General features: G+C 40.7%; 1 protein-coding gene across 1 annotated transcript in view; it reads right to left on the bottom strand.

Annotated features, from left to right (window-relative positions):
* LOC135907895 (AT-rich interactive domain-containing protein 5B-like) overlaps nucleotides 1-23,451 on the bottom strand; it is an 80,045-nt gene that overhangs the window by 55,909 nt on the left and 685 nt on the right. The window contains exons 2-3 of the mRNA XM_065439650.1: nucleotides 9,328-9,670; nucleotides 1,573-2,022 (exon numbers count right to left, since the gene is read on the bottom strand). Of these exons, the coding sequence (XP_065295722.1) occupies nucleotides 1,573-2,022; nucleotides 9,328-9,670 (793 nt within the window). The remainder of the gene's footprint in view (nucleotides 1-1,572; nucleotides 2,023-9,327; nucleotides 9,671-23,451) is intronic.

Here is a 23,451-nt window from a genome sequence, read left to right as displayed (position 1 = left end):
TGATGTATATTTATGTATGATGCACTTTTAGTATGGACAGCCACTCAGAAAAATAAATACATAAAAAATTACGCACATCCAATGCACAGCTGGAATCTACCTATGTGAAGCGGTTGATGCTACACAACTAAATGCAATGCATGCGATTCTGTTTAACGTCAATGCAGCAATGTTAGAGGGATTAAGAAAGTGTGTGATGTTTGTTGAGGGAAGAATAGTGATGAAAGTTGTGTGCACAGAGAAGCACAACACGTATGTAAATACATTTAGGGATTCTGAACCCTTTGCGTTACAGTGGCACATACCCAGTGACATATACCCAATGGATAAAGAATGGGGTAGCATAATAAAATAAATTTAGGAATATCAAAGAAGTCATTGAATATTATGCGCTATCCCATCAAGACATCTGTGCTCCTTAGAGATACCTATCAGCTTACATTATATGCATAGGTTTATGTCAAGACTTATTTTATTACACATAACAATTACACTCACTGGAATTACTTTGTTGGTCAAAATTCTGTTATATATATATATATATATATATATATATATATATATATATATATATAGGCCAGAGCATCCAGTGGCACATGTCCAGTTGTCAAAGAGTAGAGTAGTGCATAAATCGAAAATCAAAGATGCTGTTGAATATTATGCACTCTTCCATTAAAATATCTGTGCCTTTTAGAGATCCCTATAAGCTGACATCATATGTATAAAATTTATGGCACAATTTAATGTTTTATTATGCAGAACATGAGTGCACTCACTGGCAGTATTCGTCGGTCAGCATATGGTGCTTCATAAACTGTTGTATGTGACAAGACAGCACTGAACAACGCGGAACTCAGGATAGCAGGCAAAGAAACCTTTGCTTCGATATGTATAAACTAGACCTAGTACACGTACACAAATACCCAAAGAGTGTGCACGTGGACAGCCACTGGTGTTGCTCCATGGAAGAGTATCATGCACATAATGCACAAGCTGCAGGTTCAACTCCCGCCTGCAGCAAGTTTTCTTTTTTGTCCACTTTTGCCCTTCCCTTTCTTTATTTTACATTTACATTAAAGAGAACAGTCAATTTCCCCCTATGGTTTCCTCAACTTATTAGTCCCCTTATTCTTCTTGTTCATACTATGTTAAAGGCACATAATAAAATAACTGCCTGAAGCCACATGCAAGATGCACAATGATAATCATAACACTGTCCCTGCACATCATTTTTTTTTTATTACCGAGGCATAAAGCATGCTGGAAATAATCAAGACAGATACATCTTTCATGCAGCACGAGGCTTGTACTGACATGCACATCACACAAAACTGAAGACGTTACAAGAATGTAATGTGCCCTGCCAGCAAATGTGCCCACTGGTTGTGCTGTAAAATGTGAAAAATATACATAACTAGAAGACAAAAAAATATTCTGCACACTATTGAAAGCATGCAGGTATTAGTGCTTGATGGCCCTATTGTGCATACTACATGTGACTGCGAGCATATTGCATTTGATGCTAAGAGACAAAAAAAAAAAACGAAAAAGGGACCACCAAAGAAGGCTTACTCTGTTTGAACCCAAGATGAGGCACACGTTGAATAGGGGTGTTGCGTTCCTTCATGAACTGAAAGAGGCGCCGTAGAAACTCGTCAGCACCATTTCGTGTTTTGTCCAGAAGTATTTTGTCATGTGGCTTCCTCTCTTGTGGCACTGTGTCAGGCAACAAGTCTTGTGACATTCTACCCTGAGGCATTCTGTCCAGAGGCACTTTGTCCTGCGCAGTTTTTTCTTTAGCAGGCTTGTCTTCTGGGTTGCTGTCCAGTGACATCTTTTCTGACTTCACTTTCTCTAACTTGACATCTGCAGTTTTGTCTTGGGCTGTTTTGCCATGATGCACTGAAGGTTTTGATGGGGTACTGGGAGCAGCTGTCACCTCCGAGCTTCCTTCTTCAGAGGATTCAGATCCAGAGTTAGCCTTGCGGATGCGCTTTCGTTGGCGGCCCCTCTCCACTGGAGCTGCAAGGCAATGTCACAGGCTTTATCTGTCACGTATGAGATTGTGTAACAGTTTCCACGCTTTTGTGGAAGCGGCCGCACCAAATTGCCTCTCTTACCACGCTAGACATTCCAAACTACAGAAGACAATGTATATACAAAATTCGGAGTATTGTAAACTGGAAAACACATACCAGCTTCCCATAATGATATAATGAAGAGATGGCGCATTGTTGCTCTCTCCTAGCTCTTTTTTTTCTTTCTTTCTTTTTAAGGGGGGGGGGGAGCGGGGATGTGACAACTGCTATGCACTGGCAGCACAGTAATACCCACACAAATGGCTACAGTTAGTTTTCTTATAGACAAACAATGCATAAGATAAGGCTAACAATTATGTTTTTGTTTTAGATAACCAAAACATCAAAATACAGCCAAACCTTGATATAATGAATTACTGAATACAACAAAGTAGATCCATATTTTTTCTAGCCAATATAAGCCTGTCACAAATATATGCTCATAATGAATATTGAACATAACAGGTAATGTCATGTTGGATATGACTTCGTTATAACAATGTTCAACTGTATGCAGAACTATCAATTCTGCTATCATTTTTCAGGCTGCTCATGCCATTAGTAAAGTGATGGGAGGTGAAATAATGTGCACTCATTGCTCATATTTCCAATTACTGAAAGCAAGTATCAATTCAAATTTTTAGAGGTTATGAGTAATACACTTTTAGCCATCTGTTTCTCACTACGAAGTTCACAGGAATCATTTATTTGTCTAGAGAAGCCAACAGACATCAAGGAAAACACAGGGGAAATTACTTGTACTTACTAACTGAATTAAATAAACTATAAATTAATGGAATTGAATACGGCTGAAAAAACAACTTGACGCAGGTGGGGAACCAACGCAGGTGGGGTGGGGTCTTTCGCATTACGCGTGCGATGCTCTACTAATTGAGCTACCGTGGCGCCACCTTCCCATCCACTTTCTTGGGTATTTATGTGTCACTACTACAACTGACCCTGAGAGTGTTAGCCAACACCACCACTCACAAACCTTGGCAGCGGAGGTGGAACATCCTTTCTGCTGCAGGCGTCACAATTACGTGATCTTTTTGGGAGAACGCAACTGGTCAATAAACCCACACATGCTACCTGAAGGCATCAATGTTGCTGGATTCAAGACCTTCGTTATGTAATGAACAAGAAGAAAGGGGGGTTAGCCTAGGGGCCCAATTTTTATTAATCATATCATAAGAAGCCAACAAACATAGACACCAAGGGAAAACATTGATGCCTTCAGGTAGCACATGTGGGTTTATTTCCAAACTTAGAGCACCCAACAACACTCTTGCATTTGAAATAGAAAGATTTCCAGCAGCAAGTCTTTAAACACAGCATGTCCGCTTCCACAATTATAGTCTCGAACGATATAATTCTATTTGAAACAACCAACAATATGCAAGCATAATTGAAAGTACATTGTTATAAGTCAATAACTCATTTCAATGTGAGCACGATAGTATCGAGCTTCCTCCCCCCACCCCATAGCTGTATGACTCTCTACCATCTTTCCGGGCAATTGTACCCTCAGTTTGTGCACACATTTGCTTGTATGTTTACAGTCCTTCCTGAGTGCACTGTCATACAACCTCACTGAAACGAGCATACATGTTTAAAAAATGGGAGGAGAGGGGACTAACACACAAGATGTTGAAATTTCAAGAAGGTAGAAAAGAATGCAGCACCTCTGCACAGCTTGTTTCGTATATACCACTGTGCATTATCTGTGCATCAAGGAGTACAGTGGATGATGAACCAAGTGAACATTTTCTTAAATACTGCATGCCTAATAACATGTAGATAAGTATGTTTAACAGTTCTGTATTAAAGTTTAAATCAATATTATGGGAATGTCCAATGAAATTCACATTCTGAAAAAGTTTCCATATTCTGAGGCAGTCATCAACACGGTAAAGCACTTTCAGCCAGCAGCTTCAACAGGACAGAGGTCGTCTGGTTCAGGAGAAGGACGCACCACCTGGCAAGCGACATGGAATACCACAGACTTGCCCCCCCCTCCCCCTTATGTTCTATGCAGCCAACACATACTGGTACGTGGGTAAATGTCTGCTCACAACAGCAGTCAATAAGGCTGTCTGTATCCACAACAATTAAGCCATAGGCCACTCTTTACCTAGTGTACTCTTCTCAAGGAATACCCCAGCAATGTTTTCCTAAGTTAGCTGGCCTGCTTGAAGATTATCTTCAAATAAAGTAAGTGCTCTCCTTATGTGAATTTGTTTAATGATTATACTCAAGCATGAGCTCAACTGTGGCTGTTGGGCAAATGTCCACCAGCAGGTGCAGAGTAAGGACGTGAGGGTGTACTGCTGCAGAGCACCTAATTCAATTCCACAGTACTTTGATATTACTTGTGTGTGTATTTGGCCATGGGAAAAATACAAAGAAAGATCTTCACAATCACAATATCAAAATCCCCAAGTACATGCATTATTCAAGGCAGCTGAATTGAGGTGCCAAGCACAACTGAAGCAGACTTACTTGTTACCATGCATGAAGCCTGGTAGCATGCATGCGCTTGACACAGTCTAATTATTTTTACTGAATGGGCACACAAAATAATAATGGTTAGATATTTTGTACGCTCAACAGCATTTAAACCCAGTTAGCAGCCCTAAAAGAATAAACTTGGCATGGCAAAAAATACTCTTGATTATTATTGCATTCACAGAAGTCATCAAACTGCAGCTGCCTAACACATAATTGAATTTGAAAATTTAACGATGTACTGTTACACTTGGTATGAGCTGTAACATGCAAGCCGTGGCCATAGTACTCCCCAGGCCGAGCTAGTAGTGCTAACCGTGTGAAGTGCTCAAGCGAAAAGTCTAGAGTGCTTAGCTGTTTCAGCAATGCTCATCAACCAGTGGTGCTTTCTGTCGTCTTTTATCGGTTACAGTGCACCAAATCACGAAGCGATCATACACTTGCCTACATAAGAGTGCGGCTTCCCATGCTTAATGCAGTGTGCGTCTTTATGGTGTGCCACTACTCCTCGGTGGGCTGATATAGACACAGCCTCCGAGCAACAATGACGGAAAGCATGGGGTTACGCGCATTGATAGAATAGTAAACCCACCACCATTTTCTCCAGCACATTGTACCTTAGAGCCACAAGCTCAGCCTCGAGAGCACTCCAGTCGTGGCTCATGTGTTGCAACTAATACTGAGCAAGGCAGTACATTTCAGAACACTCCGGAGAACTTCTTAAATGCTCTCATAATCAGCAATTTTTCATGACCACACAAAGAACACTTCTGGATCATTCCCAGTCCACGAGATTGAACCAAAGTTTGACATCTTTAACTCAAAAAAAATGAATAAAGTATAACAATAATGTAGGACCTATGTTTTATTTACTACATCTAATTGTTTGAAACTTATGGAAAAACGCCATGAATGCACCACATTTCTTCTAGTTCTTTTTTTTTATTACACACACGGCACTGACTGTTCTTGTTTATTCATCACACACATCCACTGCACAATTTCTCTTCATGCACAGTAATGTTTAAGCACTTAAACCAAGAGACCCATGCGAAACCGAACTCACGATACAATCAGAAGACATTATATTACTATGTATAAGAATCTGAAAAAGAAAAAGAAAGATCTCACTTCAAAAAAGTTTCAAAAATATTCCTGCACTTAGGACAGGGTTCTATTTGCCAAAGTAAAAAAAAAAGCCTATTTTCCAGATTAGGTACCCCACAAATAACAATGATTCAAAGAACTAGAACCTCATAAAATACTTAGGCAGAGTCAAAAATGGTGCATAATCCAAAATAATCTATGCTATTTACCACATTACGAATTACATGTGCAATGAATTCAATAACTGTTTTTCATCGAATACAAAGTGCTGAGTATGAAGCTATGCATATGACTCGCATGCAGTCATCCTGTTTTAGAAAAGGTCTTTGGCGACATCACACGGGTTTGGCCTACATGGGATATGAGTATCCATCTGGCTCTTGATTAAAAAAACAGCCCTTTTTCACCTCTAGAGCATCTTTGCAAATCGCAAAAGGTATCAAAATGTAAATATTCATGAAACAAGTGAGAATTAGTCATAGAGCAGGTAAAATTACTGGTACATGTGCAATAAGCACGAATATAGCCAAAAATTAACCATGTTGCACCATAAACTGTGTTATTCTCAGGATGGGCCCACCAGAACCCTTGGTAAAAAAAAAAAGAAAGAAAGGCATGATAACCAAAGTTGACATGAAAGAAGACAATGTCAACGTACATGCACTTAAAAAAATATGAAAAAAGAAGTAAATGAGAAAGCTCGACATGAATAAAAGAAATAGAGGGTCCATAAAAAAATATAATGTCTGACAACGGAATGAATAATGCAAACAGTGCAAAAACATCCTGCAATTACGCAACAGTGCATCATATTTAATCCTCCACCCCATTTTCAGTACATACACATACACCATGTTTGTCGACCTTGCCTTCTTTCGCACTGACTTTGGTTTACACGCTTTTCTTTTCTACCCTACAAGTGAACGGGAAAAATCCAACAGAAGGGACAGTTTTAGTTTAGCATATTTAGGGGAATAGCGCACTTAGCAGAATAGCGGGATCGACATGCGTATGCTCTGAACATTGTACGACCCCCAGTGTTTAGCATACGCACGCTATTTCTCAGATTTAATGTTACCGTTTTTGTGTGGTTTACGTAGTTTATGTAAAACAAGGCAGTGGTCCCAGCCACCCGCTTCAAACATTTGGCATTCCTTTTGTACAATTAACTTCGTTCGAAGCAAATGACTGTGTAAATGGCTTTCGCTTCGTCTCGGGTCGTTTCGATGAAAGACCATCATGGATAACCTTGTGGAGATTTAGAGATAACTTCTCATTTTGAACGGGTCGAGGCCTAACGAGGCAAACCTGTGAGATGGCAGCTCCACCCTATCAGGAAGTCATTAGATAGGTGCGACGTCATAAGGCCTCTGAGATCTTCCAGATCTTCTGATCTCAGAGGCCATGTGATCAGAAGATGGGAAGATCTCGGAGGTTATGGTCAAGAGCTTGTACCTATTTCGCCATGGATCAGCAGACATAGAAAGCACAAACACAATAAACTCCTGGCTTTCATTGCACTGCCTCTCGCACTTTTCAGACACACACAATAAGCTTGGCGAATAGATAGAACCACTTATGTGCACTATGTATGCGGATTAAAATCATAATAGAATAGTGTCCTGCACATAAACTACGCTATCACACTATAATAAAACTCGCTTTCTGCAAAGTTAGTTTGCAGAACTGTGACGCCATTTCCCTTAACCCTACTGTTAACCTAATGTTAAACTAAAATTGTCATATCTGGTCTACGGAATACAGCGTACAGGATCGATAACATTTCTGCCAACTTAGTCAAAGCTGCTAAAGGCCACAGTCCTTAGTCATGCAACAATTTTTTCAACATGGTCTTTCCAAGCACACCAAAGATAATGAAAGTAATGCCACTTTCAATTAACAACCACCACAATTAACAACCACCCAATTAACACCACAACCTATGAAAAAAGTTACCTCGATATAACATTAGTGGTACACCTTCATCATTACAGGCGGCATGACACAGTTGTCCAACTATTCTCAGTTCATCATTATAAATGAAAGTTGAGGGGTCAATATGGTTATACCGGGTACTTCTACTAAAACTAAGCAATATTCAAAAAAACTGTTTTGAAATAAAAGGATGGTTCCTTTGGAGACATGCCATCAGCGGTGGCAACGAGTGATAAGAGGTAATCAGTTGCTTATTGACAAAAATCCAATGATTATAATTTATACTTCTAATTTCAGCAGGCTTACCGCAATCAGGAAATTGAAGCAAGCTCTCCATGCAGGCCATATAAAATTTTGGATCTGGAAAAATGTGATTACCTGTGGAACTGTGGCCTGATGAAATTGGGATATCAAAGCGCACGAAACCAAAGCTAGGAGGCAGCAGCACGTGCACAGCCGCGCCCTATGAGGCTACATTCTGCTTACGTCACCCATTGGTGGACAGCCAGCATATTGCGGCTCCATGCTCCTCGCTGTTGCAGAGCCTTGTCTGCCCATTGCTGGGTGACAGAAGCAGAACATCACCTCAAGGTACATGGGCTACATGCGCACTGCAGCCTCCCAATTTTGGTTTCGACTGATCCGATGGTTGAATTTCATTGTGCCACAGTTTCGCGGGCAATCACGTTCTTTTTTAGATCCAAAGTTGATATAGCTTGTATGGAGAGCTCGCTTCAATTTTACAATTACCATGAGCTCACTGAAATTTAAAAGTTGAAAGGTTAAATATTGGATTTTTTTTTGCAAATTAGCGACTAATTACCTCTTGACACCCGCCACCCCATGGTCACTACCGCTCACAGCATGTTGCAGAAGAAACTATCCTTTTATTTAAAAACAGCTATATTTAAATTTTACTTAAGTCTTCAAGCACGCTGCGGGCAACTACGGGTGGCATCCCATCCTAGAGGTCATGTGAGGAGCCACACATTCCTAGTCATGCGTTACTTCTGGCGAGCAGTAATGATTGCATTGTTTTCAGTTTCGGTATAGAAATGTCTACTTTTGTGAGCCTTTCATGACGTGTTCACTCATATTCCAAGCATAAAATTTTGCACAGAGGCTACTCTAAATTTACAAGATCTTAAATTAGGCTTTTTACATGGCCCAAAATTTCTTTGCAGTTTACCTTTAAGTACTACAGGTTGCTTAGCAATCACTTTAGCGCTTATTTTGGTTCTAAAAAATTTATGATGATTTTTTATTTTGCTTTTCTTTTATTCTGTTTATTTCGGTTAATACTGCTATAGTGTTTGCATGTTGCCATTTTATGCAAATACTCCACGGAATATTTTGTTGGGGCATTTTGACAATACTGTCGGGTCCCAGACATCATTACTCTACTGTATTTGGACAGCTGTGACACTAATAAACGTCAAACAGCATTCTTTGCTTTAGATATAACTTGCACAAACATTACTCTTTGCTTAGCTGACAGTCTCTCCAGGTTTTAATGCATGTCTAGTCTGCCAATTTAGATACAGAAAGTCTTGTTTTCCCGGATGAAAATAACCCACTATCTGGATGCTACTGCTTAAACCAAGTTGACAATATTGATAAAACAGTGTATGGCTGTCACAGTTAGTATGAGTTGACACATTAGATTGCATATCAACACTTAAATAAATATTGCACCCACCCAAATGATCACAGATGAGGTCATTGTGTGCAAGTGCCTCGTGATCAAAGGTGTCGCGACAGAAGAGCAGGCGGCAGGCACCGCCACCCCGTGGCAGCAACTGATCAGCTCCAAGGAGCAGGGCAAGGCTGCCCTCAGGCGGCCAGTGGCCTTCAAGGCGCTTGAGCAGTGCTCGATAACGGCAGTAGCGCGGATATGACAAAACCACCACGCCTGGGGATGATGTGCCCTCGGATGGTGGGCCTGCCAGCAGGCCGTGGCTCCACTCCACTTCATCTGTGATGCAGCCCACAAAGTCCTCCAGACGCAGCACTGCCTTTTCCGAGGCTGCCAGCACTTCATGCTGCATAGAGAGCAAACATTGCCATTTCTGCAGTACTGAAAACCCATTAAAGTGGCTCAGCAGCCATACTACTTTGCTCCTAAGCACAATAAGCTGTAGTGGCTACATTCATGTCGGGGTAAAATGCAAAATCACCTGTGCTTTGAAAGTTCCAGTGCTGTTGCTGAACCCCTAAGAGGTCAAAATCAATTTAATGCCCTCCACTACAATACCACACGTAATCAAGCTGCTGCTTTGAGATGCTAAATGTCAATCAATAATCTCGCAACCGGCAGCAATTTCTCAATAAATTCTAGCTTTTACACTGATAACCACAACCAGATGGCAGCCTGGTAGGTCTCTGAACGCCACATGATAACAATGCCAAAGGAGGGCTGTTGGCATATGTGACTTGCAATATTGTTGTGCCTTCATCCCAAAGGACCTTTTAGAGACATTAAAGAGCAAGAATAAATCAGTTTATGTTTGTGAAATAGTCTTGCATGACTCTATTTGCAGCTTATTTAGCAGAAAAATTATTTTCACTGAAGATGAGGCAAGGGGTTCCCTTTTCAAATTTCGTATGTCTGACATAACAGATTTCAAGGTATTTTCGCATGATTAGGCAAAAGTTCTTAAACTTTGCTATGTTTAGCTCGTGGTTCCTTTACAATGTAAAGAAAACATTACTCACTGATAAACTACTAATTAGTCAAGTAGATGATGTAGTACATGAGATTATGGGAAAATAATATGGGCACATCAAGGTGCCTCTTTCGTTTCTACATCTTTTTACCAAGAATGGAAACACAATAAGCTGACCTTTTTGATATTCTGGAAGTGTAATTTAACAATTCATATTGACCTAATATTTTTCTTCAGTGTCCCTTTAAGAAAGTATCTAATCCAGGAAAGCGAAATATGAAACACTCACCAATGCAGTGTATGTGAAAGAAAGCAGTGACCCCACGCCCCATATAGAGAGGAGTATATGCCAGCCTCATGTTCATGAAAGCCTTATAATTCTGAACAAAAATTAACCATTGTCAATGCCCTTGGTATTGACAGCCATTCACCAATTATGTGAGGAATCCCATCAACCAGCACAGTTTCCATTTAAACAATTAACCCAAACAAGTTTCACCAATAACACAGGTGTGAATACATTATGGTACAAATTACCTTTAAACCCATATTACCCCACAAGTTAACTGTGCGCTATTTGCATTGATGCTTTCAAAAACCAATTTTTCTGTAGAAAAATTAAGGTCAGCAGGTAAGAATGACACATGCAAGTTTTTCTTACTGGAAGCATTCAACTGCTTTATAAAATCCCCAATTTAAACAAACTGTCATGTAAATATATTGTCATGAAGAAAAAGCTGTCTCACATGAAAAGGAATTTAACAGGAAAATATCTGCAAATGAAAAATTACGATCAGGCACACCCATTTTTTGTAAGACTTCCTGCACAAAACAAGAATGGCCACATGAAAATTGTTGCCAATACATAGCCAGGACAGGTTGGTAATCTGCATACTGCATTTCTCGATTATGAAGAACCTTACACTCTAGCCCCACCAAATGAACGTGTAAAAAAAAAAAGGTGTTTGCACATGAATGCAAACACTTTCTTTCTTGATCAACATTAATCCACTTAGAAAATGTAGCATTACAAGCTGCCTAAAGAAAATCAGCAATGACGATAACATATTAATTCTTTCACTACCACGGGAAAAATAGGTGTTTTTTGTAGGTTACGCCACATTTTTGTTTCTGAAGGAACTACTGCACTCAATATTTTATGTAATACATAAACAAAAAGCAGAGTGAATGTACTTTTCACACACAGAAGCTTTATTGATGAGATATGTCATAAAGAAAGATATGAATTGCCAGACTCAAGATTGTGGGACAAAATTGAACAAAGTTTGTAAAGACATCGTTGTATGTACTAAGAAAAAAATGTAACAAAAATTATGAGATATAAAAAATGTATTGCCATCTAATAGGCACTATCTCCAAAAAAAAAAAAAATTTCATTGGATAGGTATTCCACTACAAAAATTGAAGTGCAAGCACTATAGTATGGCCTGCCGGGCTGCGGCTGCCGTCGTTCCGGGCTGGCTTGCATCGTCGTCACTCTCAGAATCAAAGTCCTACGAAAGCACAGCATCGTTAGACTCGCTGCTGCTCTATCCATCGATAAAATAAGCTGCAAATGCAGCAGAATCGCAAGATTTGCGATCTTTCGAAGCGCGCTTGCCACTCCTGGAGGCAGCCATTTTTGCTTTCTACTTTGACGATCACCAAACATCAGAGTGAGTTTAAAAATTAGCGCCTGACAGAGAAAAAGCGAGTGGTTAGAAAACAAAAATATAGTTCTCCTTCACGTCCTATGGCGCAGCGTGTCCAAGAGCGGCACGGAAAGTCTTGAAACCAGCGTTTCAAACTACTATAAGTGGGCTAACGATGCCCAATGGGCGCAGTAAGGAAAGAGTTAAGCACCAAAAGCAGGATGTACAGCTCTTTAAGCAGTAGACTTGCCAATGAATATCAGGAGCAGGTGACTGCAAAGCTCTAGTTTGTTTGTCACATGAGCAGTCACTGATTTCTTTGAATTTCTTTGTGCCATTTCTTGCTGCCTTTTTTTTTTGGGGGGGGGGGGGGGGGTGAACCATAACGAAGCTACGGTGTGTAGTTTCTATGTATCTATGTATATATAGATATTACGCTCTATACGCGTCCGGCCCATACCAGAGCTCCATGGAAACTGCTCATAAATTCGCCTAGGTGACTATGACGTAACCACAACATGCAAAGTCTGCTGATGGTAACAGTGTGCATATAACAGAGTGACAATATGCATTGACTGGGGTGCAGTCAAAGGAGTACACGAAACAAAACATGTTTGTTTGTAAGTTGCGGCTGAGCGTACTTCCTAGTTAATTAGCTGAATGAAACTTGGAAGGACTAGAGTTTTACTTTAGCAGACAAACATGGGGCTGTCGTTTTTCCTCCTATAGAAGCCCATGTATTGACAGCAGACAGAAATTCCACAATATTTACAACTTCACTGTGAACTACGTAATTATGAAAAGTAGATGAAACTCAGCATATCGTTAGAGTCGTCTCAGCGGCTAACTGTCATATAATTTATTTCAGGATAGTTTCGATAAAACAAGAGTTACTGCCATTTTCTGTAACCATAGTCCCTCCACGGCGGCCACGTATTGACAGCAGACGGAAATTCTGTAACGTTTACAACTTCACTGTGAACTAACTCATTAGGACAAGTAAATAAAACTCAGCGTAATGATAAAGCCATCTTAGCAGCCAATTTCAGTATGATCTTTTCCAACATACCTACATTTGATTGAGAGCTACAAAGCATTCGCGAGAAACTGGAGACCAACATTTTATTGTGTCGACACAGTGTGTAGACAGATGGACATCGACCACTGCCGGAGGGTAGCCATATACAGTTTCGCTGTAAAAATGTCAAATCAAGTGACCACAAGTACACCATACTATGCAGTGTGTCCCACGTAACTTAAGCCAAGCACTAATAATATGCAAATACCACATAGCTGGGCAGAACCAAGGTAATGTTTGCCGTCGCTCGGAGATACTCACATTTTTTTTCATTCTGCCTAATTGGAGAATTAGTACCAATTGATTAATCAACTTCTCTAATATTATCATTAGATTGAAAGTGTCAATAAGAAAATTGTTGAGCAACATGAAAAGCTCCTGATACAGGGGCCGTACTATGAAACGATCCACTTAGGCAATACAATTGCCTCGGCGATAGTTTGCAATCGGGTGCGTGCTGATTGGCTGGTTGAGCAAAATCGAATGACATAACACATCCAATCAGCGGGCGCCTATCGCCCGCTGATTGGATTACTATCGCCTAGGCGATAGTACCGTCGACGTGGATCATTTCAGAATACGGCCCCAGCTTTTTGTTGCTCGATACGTGCTATATAAGAGTGTTTTTTCAAGCATGAAAGGAGCCGGCAAATACATGCAAAGTGCCTCGAGCAACTAGACGCGTGGCAATTTTGCGTGTATTTGCGGGCTTCTTTCACGCTCGGAAAAACACTGTTATATAGCAAGTATCAAGCAATAGAAAGCTGTATCAGGAGTTTTTCATGTTGCTCCACAATTTTTGCATTGCACTTTTTATGTAACTATAATATTTGAGAAGTTGGTTAATTAATGAAGACTATATATAGTTATGTGCAACGAAAAAAATAATCCGAGTATCTCCAAGTGATGGCAAACAAGATCACCTTGGTTCTGTCCAGCTATGGGGCATTTACATATTTCTAATGTTTGGCTCATGTTATGTGGGGACACCCTGTATATACTCCCTCTCCGCAGTTCTCTCCTGCAAAGCAAAGACTATGAGGCAGCATGATAACGCACAAGCTATATTCTGCTACACCCGAGCATAGTACTATCACCAAAGCACTTATTGTGTAACTCTGTGACCATTGCATATTGTATGGAGTGACATGGATGCATTTTTCTGTATTGCACAGGCAACAGTTCAACCAAGTAAGTCCTACAGTTTTTTTTCAAATAGCACATTGAAGAAAGATGCAGAAGAAGTAGTCCTTTGTTTCATTCTTGCAACCGGCCTAAACTGGCACAAAAGCTGCCCACTCCTTCAAGGATGGTTTAGTGTTTTCTAAAAACCACAAAGCACTCTCATTATACAACTGCAATCTTATTAAAGCAAGGACTGCCCATGGCCACAATGCCAATAGTGTAAGGAAAAATGTTGACGCCCTTCAACACGAATACACTGTCAATCTTGTGCTGTGCACTGTATTCCCAACAAATAAAATGAAGGAACAGCTTTTTGCCTTGCCCACAAAAAGCCATTCCTCTTTTGTAGGGGTGTGCAAATATTTGAAATTTAGAATTCAACTCAAATAGTCCCTGCTATTTATTTCATATTTGATTCTAGAATTCACTATTTAAAGTTGTTGAATATTCATTCTGTTCAAATACTAACGGACAGCAACAGTTTTTGCAGTCTTTATAGAGAAGGACTGATGCAAGTTGAGGCTCTCCTGAACAATTCTGCTGCAGCAGAGCTGCGGTTTTGCGCGACGGAACCATTTTTTGAGCAAGCACGTGGAGGAAATTACTTATGCGCAATAGTTTCCAATTGTAAAATAAGCAAAACTCGCATAGGGCCACATACAAGTTTTCTGTCATGAACACTCTCCAGCAGGCGTTCGCATTCCTTACTGGCCGAGGTCACCTCTAGTTTCAGAAGTGCTGAATGGAGTTACAGAGGTTCATAATGTACACGCTTCGCCAATATGAAAGGGAACACTTCATCTGTCTGAAAACAGTGATTCTTGAAACAATGCAAGCCAGACACTCACTTGCTGCTATTTGTTGTGCTGTTCACCTTCATGCAACTTTTTCTCATCATGAGCATGTAAAAGGGAAATTATTACGAGCTCTGAACACAAATTCAGTGTTCCCTTTCATATTGGCACAATTCACAAGCACATAAAACCATGCTACAGCAGACCCAGCAGTTGTTTTAATGTTTTAATTAAGTAATTAGCAATGGTAGTTTGTTTAGGTAGTTCATAATAGTGCACATATAGTGCTGTTAATCAGAATCAGTATCTGGTGTTCTTAATCTACTTCTACGACTTGACGTTAAAAAGTCACATGGCCAGGACGAAATTTCAAACATATTTCTTAGACATTATGCTGCTCGGTTATCCTTTTTCCTAAAGAAGAGATTCACCTTATCAGTGGAAACAGTGGTGCTGCCAAGCATGCTGACTGGTTGTGCGCAAAAATTATACCTATTCATGAAAGTGGTGACAGACAGCCGACGTCACACGGACGAAACAACACGAGTGTCAACAAACGGGCGTCATACCCATATGGGCAGAGCCCGAGCCATTTTGACCTATCACGGAGGGCTAATGGCCGATTTGAAATAAAAACAGATTGGAATAGTTTTAGATTATACCGGCCCATGTTTACAAATTCAGATATGCCCACTGAAATATTCAAATATATCATCCATTTATTGCTTTATTGTTGTTGTCGTCTATGCTTACAATGTAGTATGCTTTCTTTCTCTGTTCTTCATTAACAAGGAGTCCTCTGTACCTGATATGCCCTCTACTGTATAGGCCTGAATAGGCCTCAGTATTGAATGAATGAATGAATTAATTAATAATGTTTTGGTAGCATCAGCAAAAATTTCAACAGTAGATGCACGAGGGACCTACAAATTACCTACCTAATAGTGAGCTTCAGATTTTGTGCACTCAAAGTGTGCATGCAAACGGCCAGGTTTACAAAATAACACAAAAAAATATACAAAAGAAAGCAAAAGGAGTACAAAGAATACAAGCAGGACATGGTGCTTTGGGGGATGCCCAAAGTCGTTTGAGCACACAAAATCGACAACTCCCTAAACCTAAACCCCCTTGACAGTCAGTTCCAGAGTGAACTTGCCTGGCACTGTCAGTATAAACAGTGAAGTTGAAGCAGGCTTTTTTTATTATTATTTATTTATTTTGCTCCTTCATGCTTCCTGCACCATACGCAAGGTGCTGCTACAAATATTCCAACCAACAGGCACAAAACAATGTAACTGAAGTAAGGCACAAAAGAGAGCCAAATGTTTTGATAAACTCAGTGGGTGCCAATTTTTTGCTAGGAGCTTGTGACTAATATTTGTCTTACATGTATTGTCGGGATACATTTTCTCTGTGCAATGCTGCAAAAGTAAAGCGGCGGTTAGGCCCCAGAACGTTCACCTATGTTGCAACTTCCAGCTACAGCAACACTTTAGCACTCGCACATCTGGAGCTTACAAATCATTTCTTTCATTTTCAGACATAAATGCTTACTCAAATTTGCACTACACATGTGTCACATGGCATAAGCAATCTGAACAGCTATTTGGTATCGTCACCACTTGCTGAAACCTGGGGCCCTATAACGTAAAACGTATTCCAATGTGTTTTTATTCCAATCTCCTGACGTCAAATTTGCGTAACCACCGACGCAAGCATCGGGCGGTGACCCGCAGTGTTGCCTGAACATTCCAATCAAACACTCTCCTCCTTTATCGGAGGTCACCTTTGTTTGCTTTCAAAAACAATAACATTGCCTACATGAAGCGGTTTTTCTTATCCAATTGGCTGACAAGAGGCGAGGAGCACGCTCAGGTGGAGAGGGTTTCGGTGGGGCCGAGCCAGTGCACTGAAAATAGATTACAGGGTAAAGAGGGTGGTGCCGGCGTCTGGCAATTGGTCCGCTTTCCCTTATTTAAGTTGCGATGGGTTGTCCAAAATCGCGGCAGCGGGCAATGGACGGTTTAAAGTGCTGCTGAAACAGATCCTCAGCAAAGGAGAGTTGGCAGAGCAATGTCGTAGACGTACCTAAAGTGCTCGACAACGTTATACAGCCACGCAAAGTGTTTTGTTATATGCAAATAAACCCATACTCTCTGGCATGTGAGAATAGCCAGTGCCTGAGTGATCGGCGGCAGCCATCTTCTATTGCTTTCGGAATGGGGCAGTCTACGGCTATTCAGTTTCATTTCAGTTCAGTTTTGCTTGGCATATTAATGCACCTTTCACACGCACACGTCACTTCGACGCAATGAGTTATTGCTATTTTGTGACGTCGAGTGACAGACAGGTGATGTGGGTGCAGCCTGAAACATTTCGACCACTAGCAGAGGGTTAATGGCAAGAAGGCGACGAATCAGAAATAACTATTTTTTCTTTTGTACAGTCGAATCATTCATAATCAGTGTGTACACATCATATCAGATTGGGAGCTATCACGGTTTTCATCATGTCGCGTGACAGACAGGCGAAGGGGGGGTGGTTCAAAAAGTTTTCGACCGATCGCGGAAGGCTGATTGCAGAATTGGAATAGAAAAGTTTGGAATAGCTTTACGTTATAGCGCCTCTGTTTTCTATTTTCTTCAGATAAGTGTTGAAAACACCCCGTGCTACTCGGCAATCTGTGCATGCGGCAATAGTGGAGGATTTTGCACTGTCCCTCACAGCCCGCGATACGTTGAGAAGAAATTTTGCTTGTGTTGCAAATACAACAAGTGTGGAAATGGTACAGCTCTAATCACATAGAGTTCTAGAGTTCTAGTTAAATATGCCAAAATCCTTGTGCAGAAAATCAAGATCCTGGAAAGACCACAAATACATTAAAGCCAGGTCCCTTGATAGCTACTCAGCTATGAGGTGGATCCAGGCAATGTTCACTAGTCATTTAGGTGAAGAGCAATGAATGCAAGCTAAATGTATTATTGGCATGCTGAGCGCATATGTACAGATTCTGTTAACCCATTATTTATGATGATACACTAAACTACACACTCAGTAATCTACTACTGAGAGACACAGGACTCATATTACAGACATAAAACTTGGTTCACTAGCATTCAAAGTTGGTACATCACTTCCTGCTGCAAGACAATAGGACCCTGTTCTCATTTTTATAAAAAAAGCTAACTCAATTTTGTACATTCACCCACATAACTGCTGCATAGAGAGATATTGACAATATGCCTTAAATTTATGGTAACCACTTCATGTTTCCACAATCTACCAGGTTACAAAGGGGCAATAAAAAAGTTTTTCAACTCGACTATAACCAAAAGGTCTCTAAATCCATTGGCCAGCCCATCTATTCAACCAAATATTTTCACGCTATCAAGACTCCTAATTTTGCTGTTGTTCTGCATCAGCCAGTTAAACATGGTGTTTTTCCATGATTTTGAGCTCGTTTAGCAGGGTGTGATAAGGCTTTTACACAAAGAATGAAGTTTGGCTAAGGAAATTCACAGTAGAATGAGGAAACTGTATGGCAGTGAATGTCCTTTGTATGCTATAGTAGCTCTTTGGTTCAACGAGTTCAGATGCAGCTGTGTGCATGTACAAGACAACCCACCACTTACAATTGCTTTGTATCACTCAGCCTGAGCCGACAGTCTTATCACGAAGAATTGTAGAATAAAAGTGTCCAAAATTTCCATGAAATTGAAAATTTTCGTATGGCAGTGCATGCGCAATAATTCATAACATGTTTGGCACGTCAAAGGTCTCAGCATGATGGGTGCCATAGTGCCGATCTCTCTACACCATTCTTAAAGGGACACTAAAGCGAAACAATAAATCAGTTTAGACTAATGGAGCATTGTTTGAGAACCCTGCAGGCAGTCATTTAAAAATAATTGTTTGATTATTAGACGAGAAAATGAATGTCCAAGTATCAGTATTTGAATTTCGCGCCGAAACCCCAGCGCCGCTACGTCAGCGTGACGTCAGGGATTCCAAAGTATGTTTTCGCATTTGGGCCGCGTTGGCTGAATAAAGGCTCCCGAAACTTGCCATGTGTAATACTTGGTTCCTTTAGAACACAATGTAGTCAATCTGTACCGCTATATATAATTAATAGGCCCTAGAAGATGCCATCAAAATCCAAGACGTCACAGCCCCCAGGTGCGGGAACATAAGTAGGCGTCGCCACCCGTATTTCGTTCTTGCGCTTTTTCTGGCTTACCAAACGTCTTATCGTTGTAACAGTGGTGTTTTTGGTGTTGTAGAATGGTAATTTACTGATGGAGAAGAAATAATTTTTCACTTTAGTGTCCCTTTAAATTTCATGTATACCAAGAAACACGATTGACATAATAATAAGGAAAGCATTAAAACAAGCATTACACATTCCTCCAAGCACAGCAAACAAAACGCTATTAGGCCTAGGATTGCACAATACACCGGACGAAATTATAGAAGCACAGAGAATACCACACTATCAACGCCTAACAAACACAAAGACAGGCCAGACAATACTAAACAAGCTGGCAATACAATACCAGATGCAAATTAAAGAAAAGAGAACTAGTCCACTGAACATCAGGAACACCTTCACAATTCCCCCCCCCCCAAGAACATGCACCCACTCAAAGACTCAACAAAGTGTTCAAAGACGCTAAACATGTGGCCTATGTTGATGCTGCGAAGTATCCGCCACAACCAGCCATGACCCTGGCCGTTGTTACGGGTACAAGTGGACATCACAACAACTAGCACCATACGTACCAAACACACAGAAGAGGGAGAAGAGGCTGCAATAGCTCTGGCATAGACATCAACAACTGCATCATGCAACATCACCAACTCCAAAGCAGCCATAATTATTTAGACCAAAGGACTTATATCACCTCAAGCGTACCGAATTCTCAATGTAACACATCCTACTCGCAGTAGAACTGTTCACCTGATCTGGACGCCAGGCAATGCAAGGGTAATTGGGAACAACGCTGTGCACGACGCTGCCCGAGCAAGTATCAACTGGGAGAGTCACTTGCATCGCCTATCTCTCTGCGGACAGCAAATCCCCAAAGAGACCCGAACAGAACTGCGCCCCCAGAACCAGATCAAGAAAGAACAGTTTCCCCAGACGAACAAATGGAAAATGAAATGACTACTTATGCAGAAATCCTCGAATACTATCGAAATGCTCGCTACAAATACCCTCCTCCTAAAAAATCATTAAACATCAAGCAGCTACCTGGAGACTACTACAAACAAGCACCTTCCCTACACTACTCATGCACCGAATACACTCAGAAGCCTAACTCATCATACTGCAAGACAAGCAACACACCACGTGCAGACCTTCATCACATTATACGAGTATGCACATCAGCTCCAAACAATACGAGACACAGCATAAACCTCAATGCTATAGTAAAATCCCGTGAGCAGCGAGAGGCTATACAACTCAGCGAATGCCCAGGAGACCAGCTCTGGGCTGTGCTGCTGGCGGAGGATGCCGCTACGGTTCAAGGCCTGGCCTGTGTCTGACGGATAGGGGAGCTTTACAGGACTAGCCTCTCAGCCCTTTCGTTCCCCTTTTTGAACCCAGCAGGGACTTCTTAATAAAGATGTTTTATCTCTCGCTCTACACAAGACCAGCACTATGCTTTTGTTCACAAAAGGGGACTTTACTACAACAAAAGCAACTTAGAACACCTTCTCTCCTGCCTTGCAATTGAGGATGAAACATGGCTTTACCAGTGGGACCCAAAAAGAAAGCAATAGTCTATGTTGTGAATCGAGACATTCAAGGTCCCCGACTTCACAAAAATTCAAGACCCAAGAACACGGGAAGAAAAGTGATGGTAACCATTTCCTAGGAAGCAATGGGAAGCCTGCTGATTAAAACTTAAAATTATTTCTGGGGTTTTACATGCCAAAATCACAATATTGATTATGAGGCACCCTGGTGTAGTGTGGTTTTGTAGTGTGGAAACTCGACCTGTGTTTCTTTAACATGCACCCAATACACAGACACAAACGTTTTTGCATTCTGCCTCGATCGGAATGTTGCCGGGATCGAACCTGCGACCTCAAGCTCAGCGGCGCAACGCCACTGCCAATGGGCTACTACAGCTGGTGGATCCTGCCGATTGATTACCTGGACAATAGAATATTGTCCCAGCATTGTCTGAAAATTGTGAGACCAAAAAAAAAAAAAGAAAGAAAGAAAGAAAGGAATACGATTGGCGACAAGAAACACGACAACACACAGGTTAAAAAGTATTGTGTAGCTTAGGCTGCCATTCGAGAGCATCCTTTCAAACAGCTTGACCAGACTTTTCTTTTATTCCCGAATCTGCAGCACCTCAAAGAACAGCGTCCAACTTGAATGTACAGCAAACTGCCCCAGAACTGCAATTTTGACGAGCAAGATTTCTTATTGTTTGTGTGTGTGTGTGTGGGGGTGGGGGGGCATGGTATCAGAAACCTTCCAGTCAAATGGGAAAAGTGCATTAGTGTGAAGAGGGATTATGGTGAAAATACTATCTTTTTCGTTTTTTTTTTCCAAATACAGGTAATTTTCTTGTTACACATGTTGCGAAACCTTCAGATCACCCCCACAATTCTAACATTTAAACGCCCTACCATCAAGAATTTTACTTATCTAAAATTTAAATGCCATAAAAACTTATACAATAGATTTCCCTTTTAATAACACATTTTCTTTATATATCTTGAACTGTCAACCAATCAGACTGGTAGCATGACCAAGTTTGTCATACATATTTTGCATGTGACCTATGGCATGAGAAGTTTTGTATTGCTGTATGCATGGTCTGTTATCCATCTTGGAATATGCCATGTCATAAACGTTTGACATCTTGCACTACAGTTCAATCATGAAGAGGCACGTAAAAGTGTTTCCCCTTTAGGAATAGCCTGCCTACAGTGCAAAAGCTCTGCAATAAGTACATATACCTTCAAATATGCAATATCATCACAACAATATTATCATTTTGTTTATTTGGTCTAATTATGCGGCCGCAAGCTTTTAAGTTCCGTTCTGGAAATTAGCAGTGAGAAAACTCGAGGTAAAATAAAGTCAGTACGATTCAACATCTACAGTACTGATTCAGTCTGCAGTGGTTATCTGCAGGCTAAACCACGGCACATTTTTCCACTTAATCGCCTCATGATATTTCGATAGCGTATCTATTTTTTTTCGAACGAAGGGAAAAAAAACAAAAGTCCTACATTGCCGTGGAATGCTTTACAAACATCAGCGATAATGATCGTTGTGACACTACAAAAACTGCCACAATTACACGGGCACATGGTCGTATCGTCGGTAAAACCTAGTCTTATCTAGGCCGCTGCGTCAAACTTAAGACAATAACCATCATACACGTTTCATTGCGTCAGCATTTCTTTTTTTGTTCATCACGTTCTCAACCACGCGTAGAAGAGACACGTCGATTATTTTAACGTATGCAGGCGCCACATTTTTCACCTAGAGTAATATCACGTCATTTAATGTAGCGACCTTCCATTGCCGCCGTGACGACTAGGGAAAAAAAATATATATGCTACGAATGCAAAACAAGCAACAAGCGCGCCTTGTGACACGAAGCCAGCCTCAGGCAGGCAAGAAAAAAAATAAAAAGAAAGCGTGGATTTCATTTACTTTTTTTCAACTATCTTACGTTATTTTTAGTTTTTATGATACCTGTCGGCGAGATTATAATGATATATAGCCACACTATTGGAGGCTGCGCTGGCAACACCCCTGCCCACTTCATTTATTTATTATTAAGGTGCCATTAACGACATTGTGCCGCAGGTCATTGTCCATTTGCATGGAATATAACCTACGACAAAATGGGCATGCGGCTTACTGGTTTCTAAAAACAGACAGGAAACCGGTACCTTTTATGAAGTTTTGCCGCAATAATTTTTGCGGCGAACAATGCAAAAAGCGATAACGCATATTTAGTTTTATTTTTGGACTGAATTTTTTCTTTTATGGTGTAATGTAATTTTCTAATGCCGTCAACGGGAACTTTGCCAATGGACTAATGTCACGAAACATTTAAAACGCAGGAGATGTCGATGGCAGATGCAAGTAATTAATTAAAGTGAAGCGATACGCCCTTGATGGCGACATTACAGGTAATAAAACGAAAATCCATCTAATGAAGCCTACATGATTTTGCCCCGAGAATGATGATTCCCTTCATATTTCTTATTTAAGAGATGCACACAATTACATTACAAACGTTGAACTCAATCTGAAATTCGAATATAGGTCAGCTTGTTATGTTTACTTGTCCCAAATTTTCAGAACATCAGATGCAAGGCGTCGGGATTGTTTCCGCAACGAGAAAAGGAAATTTATCTCGCTGCTAGCCACAAAGTGTGTGTTTTTTTTTTTTTCAATCGTGGCTG

Source organism: Dermacentor albipictus, chromosome 1 (assembly GCF_038994185.2).
Source record: "Dermacentor albipictus isolate Rhodes 1998 colony chromosome 1, USDA_Dalb.pri_finalv2, whole genome shotgun sequence".
In the NCBI taxonomy this organism is placed as follows: Eukaryota; Metazoa; Arthropoda; class Arachnida; order Ixodida; family Ixodidae; genus Dermacentor; species Dermacentor albipictus.
Note: the sequence above shows the minus strand (reverse complement) of the source record. Positions and strands in the feature narration are given on the sequence as shown.